A 15,251-nucleotide genomic window follows, 5' to 3' on the forward strand; every position below is an offset into this window, starting at 1 on the left:
TGCACTCGTCTTCCTCTCTGCTGACAGACAGAAGAAGAAGCAGACAGTCAGAGAGAATCAAACCGAGTGTAACGACCTATGAGGCTGCTTCACTGCAGACTGAAACGTCCTGGGTCTGATTTTTTTTTCTCCATTAATGAATCTGGAAACATCAAAAGCTCACTTTAACAATCTCTCTGAAACACTAGAAGTAGAAGTTTAAATATTTTTCGTAGAAGTTGAATTTTTTTTTTCGTAAAAGTTGAAGTTGAAATATTTTTCGTAGAAATTTAATTTTTTTATTCGTAAAAGTTGAAATATTTTTTCATAGTTCAAATATTTTTGTGGAAGTTGAAATATTTTTCGTAGAAGTTGAAAAATTTTTTTTTGGAAAAGTTGAAAGATTTTTTCATAGTTCAAATATTTTTTCGTAGAAGTTGACATTTTCTTTTTTGGAAAAGTTGAAATATTTTTTCGGAAAAGTTGAAATATGTTTTGTAGAACTTTTAATATTTTCATAGAAGGTCAAAAACATTTATTGAAATATTTTTACGTTCATTTTAAATGTTTTTGAGTGAAATTAAATATTTGTGGCGTCGACCTTCAGGGCCACAGTAAGTCTGCTCGCCTTCGTCGTCACTCATCACCTCATTAAACGTCCATGTTCATTTTGAGCGTCAGAGAGCCGCCTCGTGTCTCTGTTCAGATCACATATTATAATTAAATATTAAAATGAAGAAACATGTGGACCTTTCGTAGTGAGAGAGGATCCAAAGCTTTCAGCAGATGTGTGTGAGACATAAATCATTCAAATCTTTCACCTTTTTTCAAACTGTGACATCGTAATCCTAAGAGAGTCGGCTCGGGTGTGCTGACGATTCGTTGTTTAGGATCAAAAACAGTGACAATAAATAAAGATTATAAAGCACTGACTCAGCTTCTTCTCATGGTCACAGGCTGCCTCTGTACACTTGACCTTTTGTTGTCTGCAGACTGAGAGCGCCATCTGCTGCCCACCATGAGGTATTAAATTACTGTATTTGTCTGCTTCTCAAATTTTCTGTTGATGTGTTTTAATAACTAAAGAAAAATGTTGGTGTTTAAAAGAACAAACTGACAAGACTACTCCTCCTCTTCCTCCTCCTCCTCTTCCTCCTCCTCTTCTTGATCATCCTCTGCCTTCTCCTCCTCCTTCTCCTCTTCCTCCTCCTCTTCCTCTTCTTCTCCTCCTCTTCCTCCTCCTCCTCTTCCTCCTCCTTCCTCTTCCTCTTCTTCTCCTCCTCTTCCTCCTCCTCCTCCTCCTTCCTCTTCTTCTCCTCCTCTTCCTCCTCCTCCTCTTCTCCTCCTCTTCCTCTTCCTCCTCCTTCCTCTTCCTCTTCTCCTCCTCCTCCTCCTTCCTCTTCTTCTCCTCCTCTTCCTCCTCCTCCTCTTCCTCCTCCTTCCTCTTCTCCTCCTCCTCCTCCTCCTATCTCTGCCTTCTCCTCTTCATCCTCCTCCTCCTCCTCCTCTTCCTCCTCCTTCCTCTTCCTCCTCCTCCTCCTCCTCTTCCTCCTCCTTCCTCTTCCTCTTCTTCTCCTCCTCTTCATCCTCCTCCTCTTCCTCCTCCTCTTCCTCCTCCTCCTCTTCCTCTTCTTCTCCTCCTCTTCCTCCTCCTCCTCCTCTTCCTCTTCTTCTCCTCTTCCTCCTCCTCCTCTTCCTCTTCTCCTCTTCCTCCTCCTCCTCTTCCTCCTCCTCCTCTTCCTCCTCCTTCCTCTTCTTCTTCTTCTCCTCCTCTTCCTCCTCCTCTTCTTCTCCTCCTTCCTCTTCCTCTTCTTCTCCTCCTCTTCCTCCTCCTCCTCCTCCTTCCTCTTCTTCTCCTCCTCTTCCTCCTCCTCCTCTTCCTCCTCCTCGTCCTCGTCCTCCTGTCCTGAAAGGTTTTCAGGGTGAGCTGCATGTGTGGACGCAGAAGGTCCAACAGCATTACAGCAACTTTACAGTCTTGGATTATGAAGCTGGCGGTTTGAACCGAGGGCAGCCTGAACTGGAACCTCAGATGGTCTGTTGATTGTTTCACAGCGAGGTGAACGACTCACTCACACATCCATAACTACTCCATGTTCATTAAACTACAACACACACCGGGGGGGGGGGGGGGTTTACTCAAGGGACCCTACAATCAGTCAGACCGCCCCTGCCTCCTCCTCTTCCTCCTCCTGCAGCAGCTACTGTTTTCACACAGACTGACAGAGTTCACAGAAACAGCAGCTGGAGAAAGAGAGAGCTGTGAACAAAACTAAGAGGAGGAGGAGACGATAAATCTGCAGGAGCAAGAGGAGGAGAGAAGAGAGGAGGAGAAAACGAGAGGAGGAGAGAAGAGAGGAGGAGAAAACGAGAGGAGGAGAAACAGCAGCTGCAGGAGGAGCTACAGGAGGAGGAGGCATTTCCTCCCGGTGATGAATGTGCTGATTATTCAGGTGAAGAAAACGTTTCTGCTGTGCTGCACAAAACCTCCTCAGTTAGACTCTGGAGCTCCGGAGAGCAGAAGAGAGCCGGTGAGTGTTTCACTTCATTTATCTTTATTTATAACATGAAGCTTTAACTCGTCTGTAGGTCGGTGTGTATTCCGCGCAGCCTCACAGACGTTACAAACTCTTTAATCAAACTGTGAAACTTCGTAAAGTTTTAAAAAGTTTCGTAAAGTTTTTAAAAACAAACGCAACCCACCCCCCCGCCCTCTCTCAGGTGGGCGGGGTCTGAGCTTCACATGCGGCTCGCGCTGGTTCACCCGCCTCTCAAACAAAACAAACGTGCGTGACTGTGCGTGGCCGTGCGTGCATGAACAGAAGTTTGTGTTAGACGATAATTCTCTTCACATTTTCCTTCAGAGGAGTTGATTCTGTTTTCTTTAGTTTGTGTTCTTCATTAGAAAGCAGAGGCTGTTTGTTTGTTTGTTTGTTTCTTTATTTGCTGTGTTGATGTTTGTGATGTTTCTCACACTGACTAATTACAACACAAACTTTTCATCTACTTTGAGATTTAATCCGTTAACATTTCGCTTCTTTCATTCTCATTCATTCAAAACATGAACTGCAGAGACATGTTCAATTGAATCACTTGAACTGCTATCTCAGTGGTCAGTGAGCGCGCCCTGTGTGCAGCCCGGGTTTGAGTCCGACCTGTGGCTCTTCTACTGCCTGTTGTTCCTCGCTCCCTCGCTCTCTTTGTATTAATCAGAGCTGTGTGAGTGTTTGACTCTGAGATCACTGAATGGTTAAAAATCGACCCTGAACCTGAACAAACAGCTTAAACTGAATCATTACACCGTGCTGTACGTCACATTCAGATGTAGATTCACATCATTCTAGATGTTCTACAACAGGATGAAATAATAACCTTAAACTTGTTGATGTATGGTGAGAAGATGAAAGTCTCTTTGAGTCGTCTTCACATGTTTCTGTAAAAGTTTCTTCAGTTTTTCTCCTGATCGAGAAATTCAGGATCACTAAACGTCTTGTGGCTGAAGGTTTCTGACTGTTTCCAAATCATTCTGATCGTTCTGATGTGGGAAACAGTCGAAGTGTTTCAGGATGTTTCTGAATTTTTCTAACTGTATCTGTGTTTCTCTGAATGTTTCTGACTGTCTCTGTGGTTCTCTGAATCTTTCCGGGTGTCTCTGATGTGGGAAACAGTTGCAGTGTTTCAGGATGTTTGTGAAACGCTCGACTGACATGAAGGAATCTCCTCCGATTAAAAACCTGAGCGTGAACTCTGCTGCATGCTGGGAGCTTTTCTGAGACTCCATTTACCATTGACCTTTTTATCTGGACACAACATATAAATCTATACACTTAGATCTACAGCAAATTTTTAATTTGATAGGCTACTTGTGTGTAGATGATGTGGGGTTTCTCTTCTAGTATCTAAAGCCGTTTTCACATTTGCACTCCTGAAAATATCTCGATAACTTCAGGAGGACTGCTCCGGATATTCTCCTGATCTGGTTGTTCACACATGCACCTCACAGCAGGAGACTATCCCTGTCAGACGGGGGGGGGGGGGGGGGGGTCTCCTGAGGTAAGACGGGACGTAAAATGAACGACATGGAAGTGGCGTACGAAGCAGCAGAGTCCTCTATACCAGTGGTTCCCAAAGGGGGTCGGGACAACCTGGGTCATCTTTCATACTGAGCCTGTCCCAGGTTGTATAATGCTTACAGACTGATGCTAAGCTAACAGTTCCTATGTCCAGAAACCTTGCTAACAGACTGATGCTAAGCTAACAGGTCCAAGGTTGTATCACACTAACTGACCGACTCTGTTGCTCATGTAATGGTCATGAAGGGCCAGGGCCGGCCCGTGGCATAGGCAGTATAGGCAAATGCTAGGGGCGCCAGCACTAGACAGTCTTTTCTGCCGCCCTGGCGCCCCAATTGAGTGAGGCAGAAAAGTTGAAGATAAGAAGAAGAAATAGAAGGAAACATGGAAAAATGTGTTTAAATATCACTAAATATTATTTAATATCATTTTCATGCTTTTATTTAGCAATGATCCAAAAGAAGCCATGAAAACACAACTATCACATTTAAAAAGGCTCTATTTTCTTGTCTCCTGGTTGACCCGGCTCATCACAACAAAGCTGCTCGTTACCTGCTCGTTGTGGAGGAGGAGGGCAGGTGACTTATTAGAAGTGAGTGACACTGACTGTACGGATTAATATCACGTTTATAAATGACCGTAAGGTAAAAAACAACAGCAAAGCCCTCGGCAGCACCAGGGACGAAAAAGAAGAAGAGGAGGAAAAATGTGAAAAAGACACAGAGGTAACGTGCTGCACAGATCAATGATTTATCTGTTGTAGTTAAGCTACCTTGTTATGGATGGATGATAGTTACGTCAGTGTTTCCTAGCTCGAGTTAACATCAGTTATTTCCACTGTACTTTTATTAGGTTAAGATTATTCATGTTAAGAAAATAACCAATGTAAGTAATACACTTCTTCTTTTGTGAAGTAGGCTACTTTGTTTGGGACACAAAACCTACTTTTATATTTATTTACATTTCTGTACTTAGTTAGCTTTCACCATCGTCGATTCAAATGTTTATTTTCCACCTCCTGTTGTCATTAATAGTTTTAAGCTCTTGCCTTTAGAGTATTGATGTCTAAGAGCATGAATGCATTTTGTGCTAGAAGTCCACACTGAATAGATATTTGTGCATGCTGTAGGTCTGGTTGTAAGGAAAATGTTTGGGCTCACCTGAAAAACAATGCTGTATGAGGTTTCTGTACTGCTCTGAACAGGAAATTATATTTTGTGTTCACACTATATTATAAATTGCAGATTGTTTAACAAATGCTCATCTCTCTCCAGATGCAATCATAAAACATTTAAATCCATCCCCTGCTGTCCCGTCTGTGACCACTTCTGCTCCCTGCACTGTTTGTTCTGTTACACTAGTTATTTGTATTTATTTTATTTTGTGTTTATTTATAAGAAATATTAGAGTTATTACCATTTTATTCATGTTTGTTTTTAAGTATTTTTTTTCTAAATAAATAAATTCTGTTAAATATAAAGCTGTAGGCCAGTTTACTTTAAGTGTATGAATATTGTGATTAGTGGTCAAATATAAGGGGAAACCGCTGAAATCTTGCCTAGGGCACCAAAATGGTTAGGGCCAGCTCTGTGAAGGGCACACTGTGATTTGGTTTCAGGTGACTCAGGTGACCTATATTACAAACATTCGTACGAAATGTTGTGAAAAAGAATGATTAATCTGCTTTATTCAATTTATCTCTTTCTTGTCTGCTGACAGAAAAAACAAAGTTTCTCCTCTTCATGTGTTAATGACAAGTACAGACGGGCGAGCGAGCTGCACTCACATCACTCTCTCTCTCATGCTGACTGCTGGCTCTGTGCTAACAGTGTGTGTGTGTGTGTGTGTGTGTGTGTGTGTGTGTGTGTGTGTGTGTGTGTGTGTGTGTGTGTGTGTGTGTGTGTGTGTGTGTGTGTGTGTGTGTGTGTGTGTGTGTGTGTGTGTGTGTTGGCTCTGCGTAACAACAAACGAACTGCTGAGTGGAAACATTCAGCTCTGACTGTTTTTCTGTGTGTGTGTGTGTGTGTGTGAAGGTCATCCGTTGTCTGTTTGTCTCATTGATCTTCTATCAGCTCACCTCTATCTCTCTCTCTCTCTCTCTCTCTTTGTTCAAACAGACAAACTTTCTGTTCACACGTCGTCAAAGAACAGATCACAAATGAGACTTTTGAAGTCTATTTATTAGGTACATCTGTTAAACAGCACAAATAACCGAACAGCCAATCACGTGGCAGTAAGCGATGCATTAAGGCATGTAGACATAGTGAAGAACGATCAGCTGAAGTTCAAAGCGAGAGAGTATAGAATGAAGGGGATTTAAGTGACTTTAAATGTGGCTTGGACGGGCTGGTCTGAGAGGTCATCTGAAAGGTTTACAGAAGTTGGTCTGATAAAGAGAGAATATGCAGAGAGCGACAGTTCTCTGGGCCTTGTAGATGGCATAAGGTCAGAGGAGAACGGAGGGATGACAACAGTAACACCCCGAGGGTCTGCAGAAGAGCATCTCTGAACAAACAACACGTTGACCCATGGACAGGTGAAGGTCTACAGCAGCCGAGAACAGGAAACGTTGTCTGGTGTAAGGAGTCTTGTTTTCCGTACACATCATGAAGGCATGGATCCATCCTGCCTCGTATCGACGGTTCAGTTAACCTCTGATGTTGAAAAAATGAAGCCGATTCTGAAGTGTAAAATCCTGCAGTTCCTCGAGTGTCCACTAGAGGCTGGCTGTAGAAGCACAGGAAGTCACATACACACCCATTCTAAAAAGCCTGTTTTTACAGCAGAGATTAACATGTTTACAGCCTGGTTCAAAAAACCAAATAGTTCTGATTAGCTCATGTCTCGACACACACTGTACGGGGGCTGAATGTTTTGATGACTCATCCGTTTTGATTTGATGAAGGATAAGAGTTATTCACAATAAGACGTGTAGCTGACCTGATTGACAGGCGGGCGCGGTGTAACGTTTTGTCAGGAGGCTTAAAACCCGCCTCAGCTCCAGCTCTCAGCCTGTCGTTAGGTTGATTGAAAGTTAGACTGAGACAGCATTTCCAGCATGGAGACCGCCATCGATGGAAATCCAGTGCCCCCTGCAGGAACAGAAGGGGGACGTCACTCCATGTTCATCCAGTAATATTTACAGTCTATGATGTAAACAGGTCTGTGATCCTTCCTTTTTAAGTTAATGCTAATAATCTGAGACATCAATGTTTACCCCCACAGGTGTTTGTTAGCTAGCTGTTTGTCAAAGCGGTGTTACCATAAGCGCCAAGAGCAGGTTTTTCTTGGGAGTCACAAACTTAAAGGATCCTTTTTAACTTAAACAACAGGACTCATAGTGATGGAATAGAACCAAATGAACATGTTTGTTTAAAAAATAATAATAATAAGAAATCAGATAATGACAGAGCAACAGTAACACGCGGCAGACATCACAGCTCCAACGATAATATGGATACGAGGCAGAGGTCGACTTTAAGATAAAAGTGGTCTGAAAAATAAAGAGTTATAGCAAGTTTAGAACCATGTAAGGTAGCTGTGGGGTGTGTGTATGTGTGTGTGTGTGTGTGTGTTTCTCTGTGTGTGTCTGCGTGTGCGTGAGCAGCATATTTTCAGTGTGACAGCAGGAAAACTAACACACTCTGTTTCTGTTTGTTCTGCAAACACCCGCTGCTTGTTTCACTCAGATTAAACTGTTGGCTCATCCAACAAACATCCAGCCGACACGACATGAGCTCAAACAGTCTGACAGGCTCAGATAACTGAGATCACACTGAGCATGCTCAGTGACCAGGAGCTGTCTGAAATGTCTGACCTGTTCCTGTTCCTGTTCCCTGTGTCTGTTAGAAATGCGAGCGATTAGCTGACTAAACGATTCAATGTCGTCACCAGTCAACGGTTAAAATAATGATTAACTCTTCAGTTCAGTGTTGTGTCTAAGCTGTAATGCAGCCTCCGACCACTAGTGGGTGCTGTAGCTCCTGTTAATGGGCCTGCTGTGCTCGCTCCCCCAGCGTGGAGAGGTTTCTTTAAGGAAACAGGAGCTGCATTCAAACGGACTGACCTGAGGCTCACAGCGAAATGAATCATGATTGACATAAACGTAGATTTTCCTAACCCTAGTAATAAAGAAAAAATGGAAGCAGAATTCATTCAAGTTTCCTTATAAGGGCAAACATGTCAGTGAACACGGCGTCATGTGGAGCGGGTCTCATGACGGCATGCTCACTGCTGATCACACACACATGATGTTTTGATCTTCATGTGTTTGATGTCTTCATCCTTCATCTCACACACTCAAAGGTTGACATCTGAACTTCAGCTCTGGTAGAGTTAATGAAACGATATTCTCCCAACTTTAATGTTTGTTTGTTTCTCTCTGACAGCAGGATGAGTAACGTCCGGTTGTCTGCAGCCTCCACCCCTGTCTCCAAGGTTACAGGCCTGTCACCAGGTTTCAGTTCCCGTAGCAACGAACCTCCAGCCTTCATCCTCCCTCCCCGAAACGCCCGGGTGGCCCTGGGGGGAGACGCCCGACTGGAGGGGAAGGTAAGACACGCTCTGCTCCTCCGAACACAAAGAAACACAACCGAAAGAAGGTGAGGAGGAATTAAAGGTTCATCCTCTGAGGAGCAGTCATGTGATCGGCGGGGGAAAGTCCCACAGGAGGCAAGGAAACGAGACAGAGTACATACTAAAGAGGACAGGTACATTCAGGTGGAGTCAGACCTGCAGGACGGAAAGAGGAGATGAGACAAGGGAGGATTGAAATCAGGTAAGGGATGAGACAAGGAAACAAGAGAGGAGACGAGACGAGGGAGGAGGATGTGAGAAAAAAAAGGATTACCATCGGTCTTATGACCGGCAGCGTCCTGATGTGAAGCGGTTGACTAAAAGAGAATCTGAGGCCGTTTCTGCTCTCAGCTTCTCGACACTTTAAACAGTCAGAGAGAAAATATTCCTCGTTCTCTGACGTCATGACAGGTGTGACCTGAAGGCAACACAGTTTAAGCCTCAGGCTCCTCCTGTTGCCGTGTGTCTATAATCCCACAGCACCTGAACGCACCATCAGAACACTTCGGAACAGCTCTGTGGGGAAAAACATGAAGATTGATGGAGCTGCAAGACCTCATGGGAGATCTGATACATCTGCAGGCCACATGCTGCACACGCACACACACACACACACACACACACACACACACACACACACACACACACACACAGACACTTTCACATGATTCTTCTGTGTCAACATCTTTACATTTCCTCGTTTACTTTACAAACGAGTGTTTCATATCAGAGTTAAAGTTTCTCAAACACTTTTATATAGAATTGTCACTTGCAGGCTGTTTGTCACCTACTTTGTCTCCTCTAAACTTCTCTCTCATAAAGACGAGAGACACATCCACAAACTGAGAACAGAATCCTGTATCACAGCTGCTCTGAAGTACAGAGATAGAAAATACTTTTTCATTCACAGGCGGACAAAGCAACAGAGTCGGACACCTCAGCCTTGTTCACACTTTCTGATGAATATCTGTCATTAGAAGAACATACTAGAGAATAAAAAACAGAATGCAGCAGGTTCGTGGACGGAGATCAAGCCGGCCGCTCCCCAGTGGCGTGCAGGTTGCCCCCTGCTCACTCAAGGAGACTTTTCCTGAATATTTCCTGCTGCGTTCTCACCTCACCTCAACTTCTATCCATCCATCCGTTATCTATGCCTCATTACCCGTTCTGGGGTCGTAGGTCGTAGATCCCAGCTCTCAATGGGTTACACCCTGGACTGTCAGCAGCCAATCACAGGGCTGACGTATAAAGACAGACAACCAGCCACACTCACATTCACACCTACAGACAATTTAGAGTCTCCAGTTAACCTAACGAGCATGTCTTTGGACTGTGGGAGGAAGCCGGAGTACCCGGAGAGAACCCACACATGCACGGGTAGAACATGCAAACGCCACACAGAGAGGCTCCTGTCAGACGGGGATTCGAACCAGGAACCTCCTCGCTAACCACTGCTCCACCGTGCAGCCCCTCACCTCAACTTCATGCGGAAAACTTATTAGGGGGCTGACAGGAAAAATTCTGATTGAAGTTGGAGCTCAAACCGAAAGTGTCAGAAAGTTTGATGAGTTTTGTGCATTGTAATATTGGTGTCTGAATTCATGGAAGCAAGGCACAGCAGGAGCGCCACATACACACACAGTCAGACATGCACACTCACGCAGCGCTGTTCTCCACTGCTGGCTCAGCTGATGGTGATGATGATGGTAATGATGGTGATGATGATGTCTTTCAGGTGCGTGGTCATCCTGAGCCTCAGGTCACATGGTACAGAGAAGGGAGGGCTGTGACTGGTGGAGAGCGCTGTGTCCTGATGCAAGGTGGGCGGGGCATCTTCAGCCTGGTGGTAGGTGGAGTCACAGAGGAGGACCTGGGCCGTTACACCTGTCAGGCAACCAATCAGGCAGGGAGCCGGGAGGTTACCGTGGAGATCCTTCAGGAAGGTACAAATACCTGAGAAACAACTGTTAGCACTGATTTCTCTCAGCCCAACTCTCTCTGTTCTAACAGCAGTTCTCCTTTAATGCTGCAGCTTCCAAATATGACCTCAGAGTGTGTGTGTGTGCGTGCGTGTGTGTCTGCGGTGTGTTTTACGGTGTCGTAAACAGGTCGACAGGAGCTTCCTGTTTGGTTAAACACAGACTCAGTTGGAGTTTTTTTTCACACTCTGTAAAAACTGAAGTGAACTAACAGAAGCTGCAGAATAAAAATGTCTTTCTGTAAAGAGATCACGTCAATCGATACCTTCTTCTTTAAACATCACCACTGACCTCGTGAGACTTTGATCTGCAGCATCTCAGTAATTAACCTGTATTTGAATGGTTAATATCTCTTTGGACAGCTGTGAGTGTAAACGTCCCATAAAACATCTTTAATGAACTGTTAACCTGAGAACACCTTCATCTATGATAATTTCGTCAGTAGAAAGGGATCCTTTAATACACTCCAACTTCATTTAAAAAAACATTAAAGGAGCAGTATGTAACTCTGACACCTAGTGGTTAAAATGGGTACTACAGCCCAAATTGGAACATTAGAGAGAGCTGCCCCCCCCCCCCCCCCCCCTCCTCTCTAGAGTCGATGCTCACACAGGTTGTCATGTGGTGGACACTGAAGCTTCAGTGTTTAGCCAGCTCTGCATCAGTCTGTAAACCTTTCTGTGTTCTAACCTCTCTCCATTTTTCAAAAAGCATCTCCAATATTGATCCTAGTTTGAGCACGTTTCTGCTCGTGGAGCTTATTAGAAACATGCAGAGGCTTTTTAGGTCGGGTACAATCACTTCTATCTGAACCAGTTCTCTTGCCCGCTTCCATCGCTGCCACACCTGTTGGTTTGATCTGATAACTGGTCTCATATCTGGCAAACCGAGGGGCGTCCAAAACGGCCGTGTGGGGGTGCCTGAAAACCGCCTACCTTCTTTGGTCCAAACAAATCCAGAGCATTCAGGACCAGAATCTAAAGTTAGAAGGAGGACATACTGGCTGCTGCATTGTTGTCAGAGAAGCCAGCACTTCAACATAGTATGTTTCCTTAATGTCTGATCATATAGTAAGGTTACTTTATCATTTCACTCTCTACACATCTCACTGATTGGACCTTTAACTTTTGTCCCTATCTTGTGATAACAAAGCTGGTTTTCCCGTGATAACTTCTTAATTACTAGATTTCTTGAGGCCTCAAATTCGCCCGCTATCCTGGGAAAACCAGCGTTGTCATCCCGTCACAACATAAATATGTTTAAATCTGGAGAAAAACAACCTAAATGTACTCGTTAACATGGGAAAATGTTATAAAGTGAAATGTAAGTCTTCATGTCCCCTCATGGCTTCTATTCAGATCCGTCCTCATGACTTTCTCTTTCACACATTTGACCGTCGATAATGAAGTGAGAACAAGAACTACAACAAACTGCAAAGTGATGAGCTTTAACTCGATCTGAAATCTTTACGGTTGTCTGTGTTTGAGCCTCATCGTGTCTCACGATGTTCAAGTGTTTTTGATTTTATTTGTGGCTCTCTGTGTTTATTATGTTTCACACATAAAGCCCTTAATGTTTTAAACTGCAGATTATCTCTGTTGAAACATTTTCAGCTCATTCAAACAGAAAGCAATCCCTTAAAGAAGCCAATCTTCACTTTCATGTTTTTCCCCTTGCAGTGAACTCCGGGAAGAAAAATGGCCTCCCGTCCTTGATGAGAACAGGGTGAGCTCCTCTTCTTTCCACCAAACGTCACATTTTTATGGATCATAGAGACGTGGTCAAGGCAGTAAACGCCATTCAAATTCATGCAAAACTCAATTTCCCATGATTCCAGGTGTCGCTCTGCAGTCCCATCGATAACGAACAGGCCCAGCATTTGGGGCGAGAGTCCGCCGAAGTTCATCACCAAACCGGGCAGAGTGCTGGCTAAACTGGGACAGACGGGGAAGTTCACCGCCAAGACAACAGGTCGTCCTCAACCCCAGGTCACATGGTACAAGGTGGGAGGAGCTTCACTGAGTCGCTCTTTGATACAGCAGTGATTGTTTTAAAGACTTGTAGCCCTCGATAAGATAGCAACATTTTAAAATATGAAGTCTGGATGCAACGAAGGCGTCTTAGCTTTGTTGTTTGGGCGATTTTTCTTTACTTTGATGATCAAAGGTTTTCTTAAAGAAAAGTCAGCAGCTTGTTCCTTCAAAATAAAATACAGACTTCTCCTAAAGTAAAGCTGCTCCATCGTCCCTTCTGGGCCTCCATACATGTGTGGTGCTGACTGTGTCTGCAGAGACCCTGTCCTCTGACTGGATTTTATTGTTCTGGTTTGTTCTGGTTGACTCGGGATGTTTCTGGGCAGAGCTGGTGTGTTTCCTCCAGACCAATGAGTTTAGGAGTGGATGACGGACGTGGACGTAGTGACAAAGAAGAGAAAATATAATCACAGTGAGGAGAAACACCAAGCGGATAAAGCTTGTTCTAAAACGAGGGTGAACCTTGTGTTGTCTTTTACCCGTGGACGTGCAGTTGGTCTGCTTCCTGTTGGACATGCATTTGATAAACACCGGCGTTTAGCCTGTGCTAGCGTGCGGTAGCTTGCAGTGTAGGTACATACAGTAAACATACACACTACGTCCTGTATTGAGTGGGTGTGGCTTCAGGGGGCGATGAGCCTAGGAGGAGGGGCCCAGTTTGAATGTTGTCTACTGACTCCTCCTTTAAATTCTCTGGATCAAGTAGAAACAAATGTTTATTTTGTAATCTCCAGTTTTAGTGCAGGTGTGAAGATCTGCCTTTCAGGAACATAAATCTGGATATCATCAGCGTAGAGTGTGATATACTAATTTAATAACTGTTTAACATTTAGCCAAGAGGTTAAATATATAAAGAAAAAACAGAGGACCAAGAGTAGAGTCATGAGGTTCACCATATTCACATCAAATGACACTGATATAGTGTTTTAACTGAAATGAGGTCTTTCACAGTTGTACGACTTAAACCACTAGAGCCAGACCAGAGATCACACACTCGGCTACAGGTGGTCTTTCGGGATAAGATAATGTAGATCCAGTAAAACAACAAATGAAACTAAATCTGATCTGATTCTAGTCGACTACAGACTCTGGCTTTGTCCCGTTTAAAGGCCTGCATCCTTCAGAGGGCGCATTTGAAGACCTATTAGATCACAGTGGCGTGTTGAAGTCTGTCTCATTTTCAAGGCTAACCAAGAATCCATGCCAACCATCTTTCATGGCCCAACATATCCCATGATTCATTGCACGCTAATTCCAACAAGCTGGCCAAAGTTGTGTGACATTAGTTACTGTATGTTAGCTAGTTCAGGTGCAGCTGCTGAGGTTGCTAGGTATTAGGGGCGGGGCTTAGAAACAAAAGAGTAAGGGGCAGAGACAGATTCAAAATTAAAAAAACTTTGTTAGCTAAGGGTACCCTAAAACAACTTCCTGAGGGGAGCAGCTGAAACAAGTGGTGAAGGGGGCATGAAGGGTCGTCAGTGACTGTTTTCCTTTCTGCTGCTCGGCTGCTGACACAAACAGGAAATCATCTGTAGACCAGAGCACCTTAGTTAGTGTGACAGCTGGCAGCTCTTACACTTATGTTATCTTCGCTCTGTGCTAGAAACATGGTTCAAACTGGAAATGGTAAAGCTTGGTGAGGAGAAATATGCTATTACTTGTAGTGATGCTACAATGTTCCAGGCTCATAACTTGTTTGCTGCAAGTTGTATTCAATTTGTAAGTTCACTTCTCTATATTTTTTACGTTTATGTTCAACATTTTGAAAACAAAAGTGTTTAAAGTCTACGGTCTAAAAACAAAAGTTTTTCCAGTGTTTTGTCACTGCCCGATAGTGTAGCATTGTTTAATGGTGTCTTCTCTCCTCTGTAGTCCAGAGGGTAAAACCGCTACTTAAGTAATCTGTTGATTATGGGTTCGATTCCCAAGAGTTCCAGACTACCTCATTTATTACGGAAACTTGTTCCTGTGGTGACAACAGTCACCAACAGTTGACCTACAGGTGGTGCTCAAGTACTTCAAAAATGTTAGCTGCTGCTTGGAAGTGGAAAAAGCTGCCAAACAGACTGTGGTAGCGATGCCTGCCAAGGCCATAGCTGTGATCGTGTAGTTGCTTCTGCTCCCAGCTCTGCCAGCTCTCACACTGAAATTTCTTCAGGAATTTCCCATTCTAGTTCCCTTTGTCCTGAGCGTCGACTCAGGTATGTCTTATTTCTGTCTGTCTGTATTTCAGGGGGAGGCAGAGCTTCTGTCATGTGGGCGGGTCTGTATGTATGAGCGCTCTGGCCTTCACTTTCTGGAGATTCAGGAAGTGGGAGTAGAGGATGCAGGAAGTTACACGTGTTTACTAACCAACAGTGCCGGAACTGCATCTGCTTCTGCCACGCTCAGTGTCCAAGGTGAGTCGACCAATCAGAGCTCACAATGTTTTTTATCTGAACCACTTTCTCTGAAACTTCCTGATATTTGTAAAAAGGGAGAATTCTTATGTATTTAGCAGCTCAAGCTGCAAGAGAGTGAACATTTGTGTCCTGTTTCTCTTCCCAGATGTTCCTGAAAACAGCTCCAGGTGAGTTCAGTCAAACACCTTAAACACCTTTACACGGATCACT

At 44.0% G+C, this 15,251-nt stretch overlaps 1 protein-coding gene across 1 annotated transcript in view; it reads left to right on the forward strand.

Annotated features, from left to right (window-relative positions):
• The first annotated feature begins 8,440 nt into the window (after positions 1-8,440).
• mylka (myosin, light chain kinase a) overlaps positions 8,441-15,251 on the forward strand; it is a 41,123-nt gene continuing 34,312 nt past the window's right edge. The window contains exons 1-6 of the mRNA XM_061054095.1: positions 8,441-8,603; positions 10,363-10,570; positions 12,286-12,331; positions 12,444-12,609; positions 14,873-15,038; positions 15,187-15,208. Of these exons, the coding sequence (XP_060910078.1) occupies positions 8,445-8,603; positions 10,363-10,570; positions 12,286-12,331; positions 12,444-12,609; positions 14,873-15,038; positions 15,187-15,208 (767 nt within the window). The 5' untranslated portion in view covers positions 8,441-8,444. The remainder of the gene's footprint in view (positions 8,604-10,362; positions 10,571-12,285; positions 12,332-12,443; positions 12,610-14,872; positions 15,039-15,186; positions 15,209-15,251) is intronic.

The sequence above is a fragment of the Labrus mixtus genome, chromosome 13 (assembly GCF_963584025.1).
Source record: "Labrus mixtus chromosome 13, fLabMix1.1, whole genome shotgun sequence".
Taxonomy (NCBI): Eukaryota; Metazoa; Chordata; class Actinopteri; order Labriformes; family Labridae; genus Labrus; species Labrus mixtus.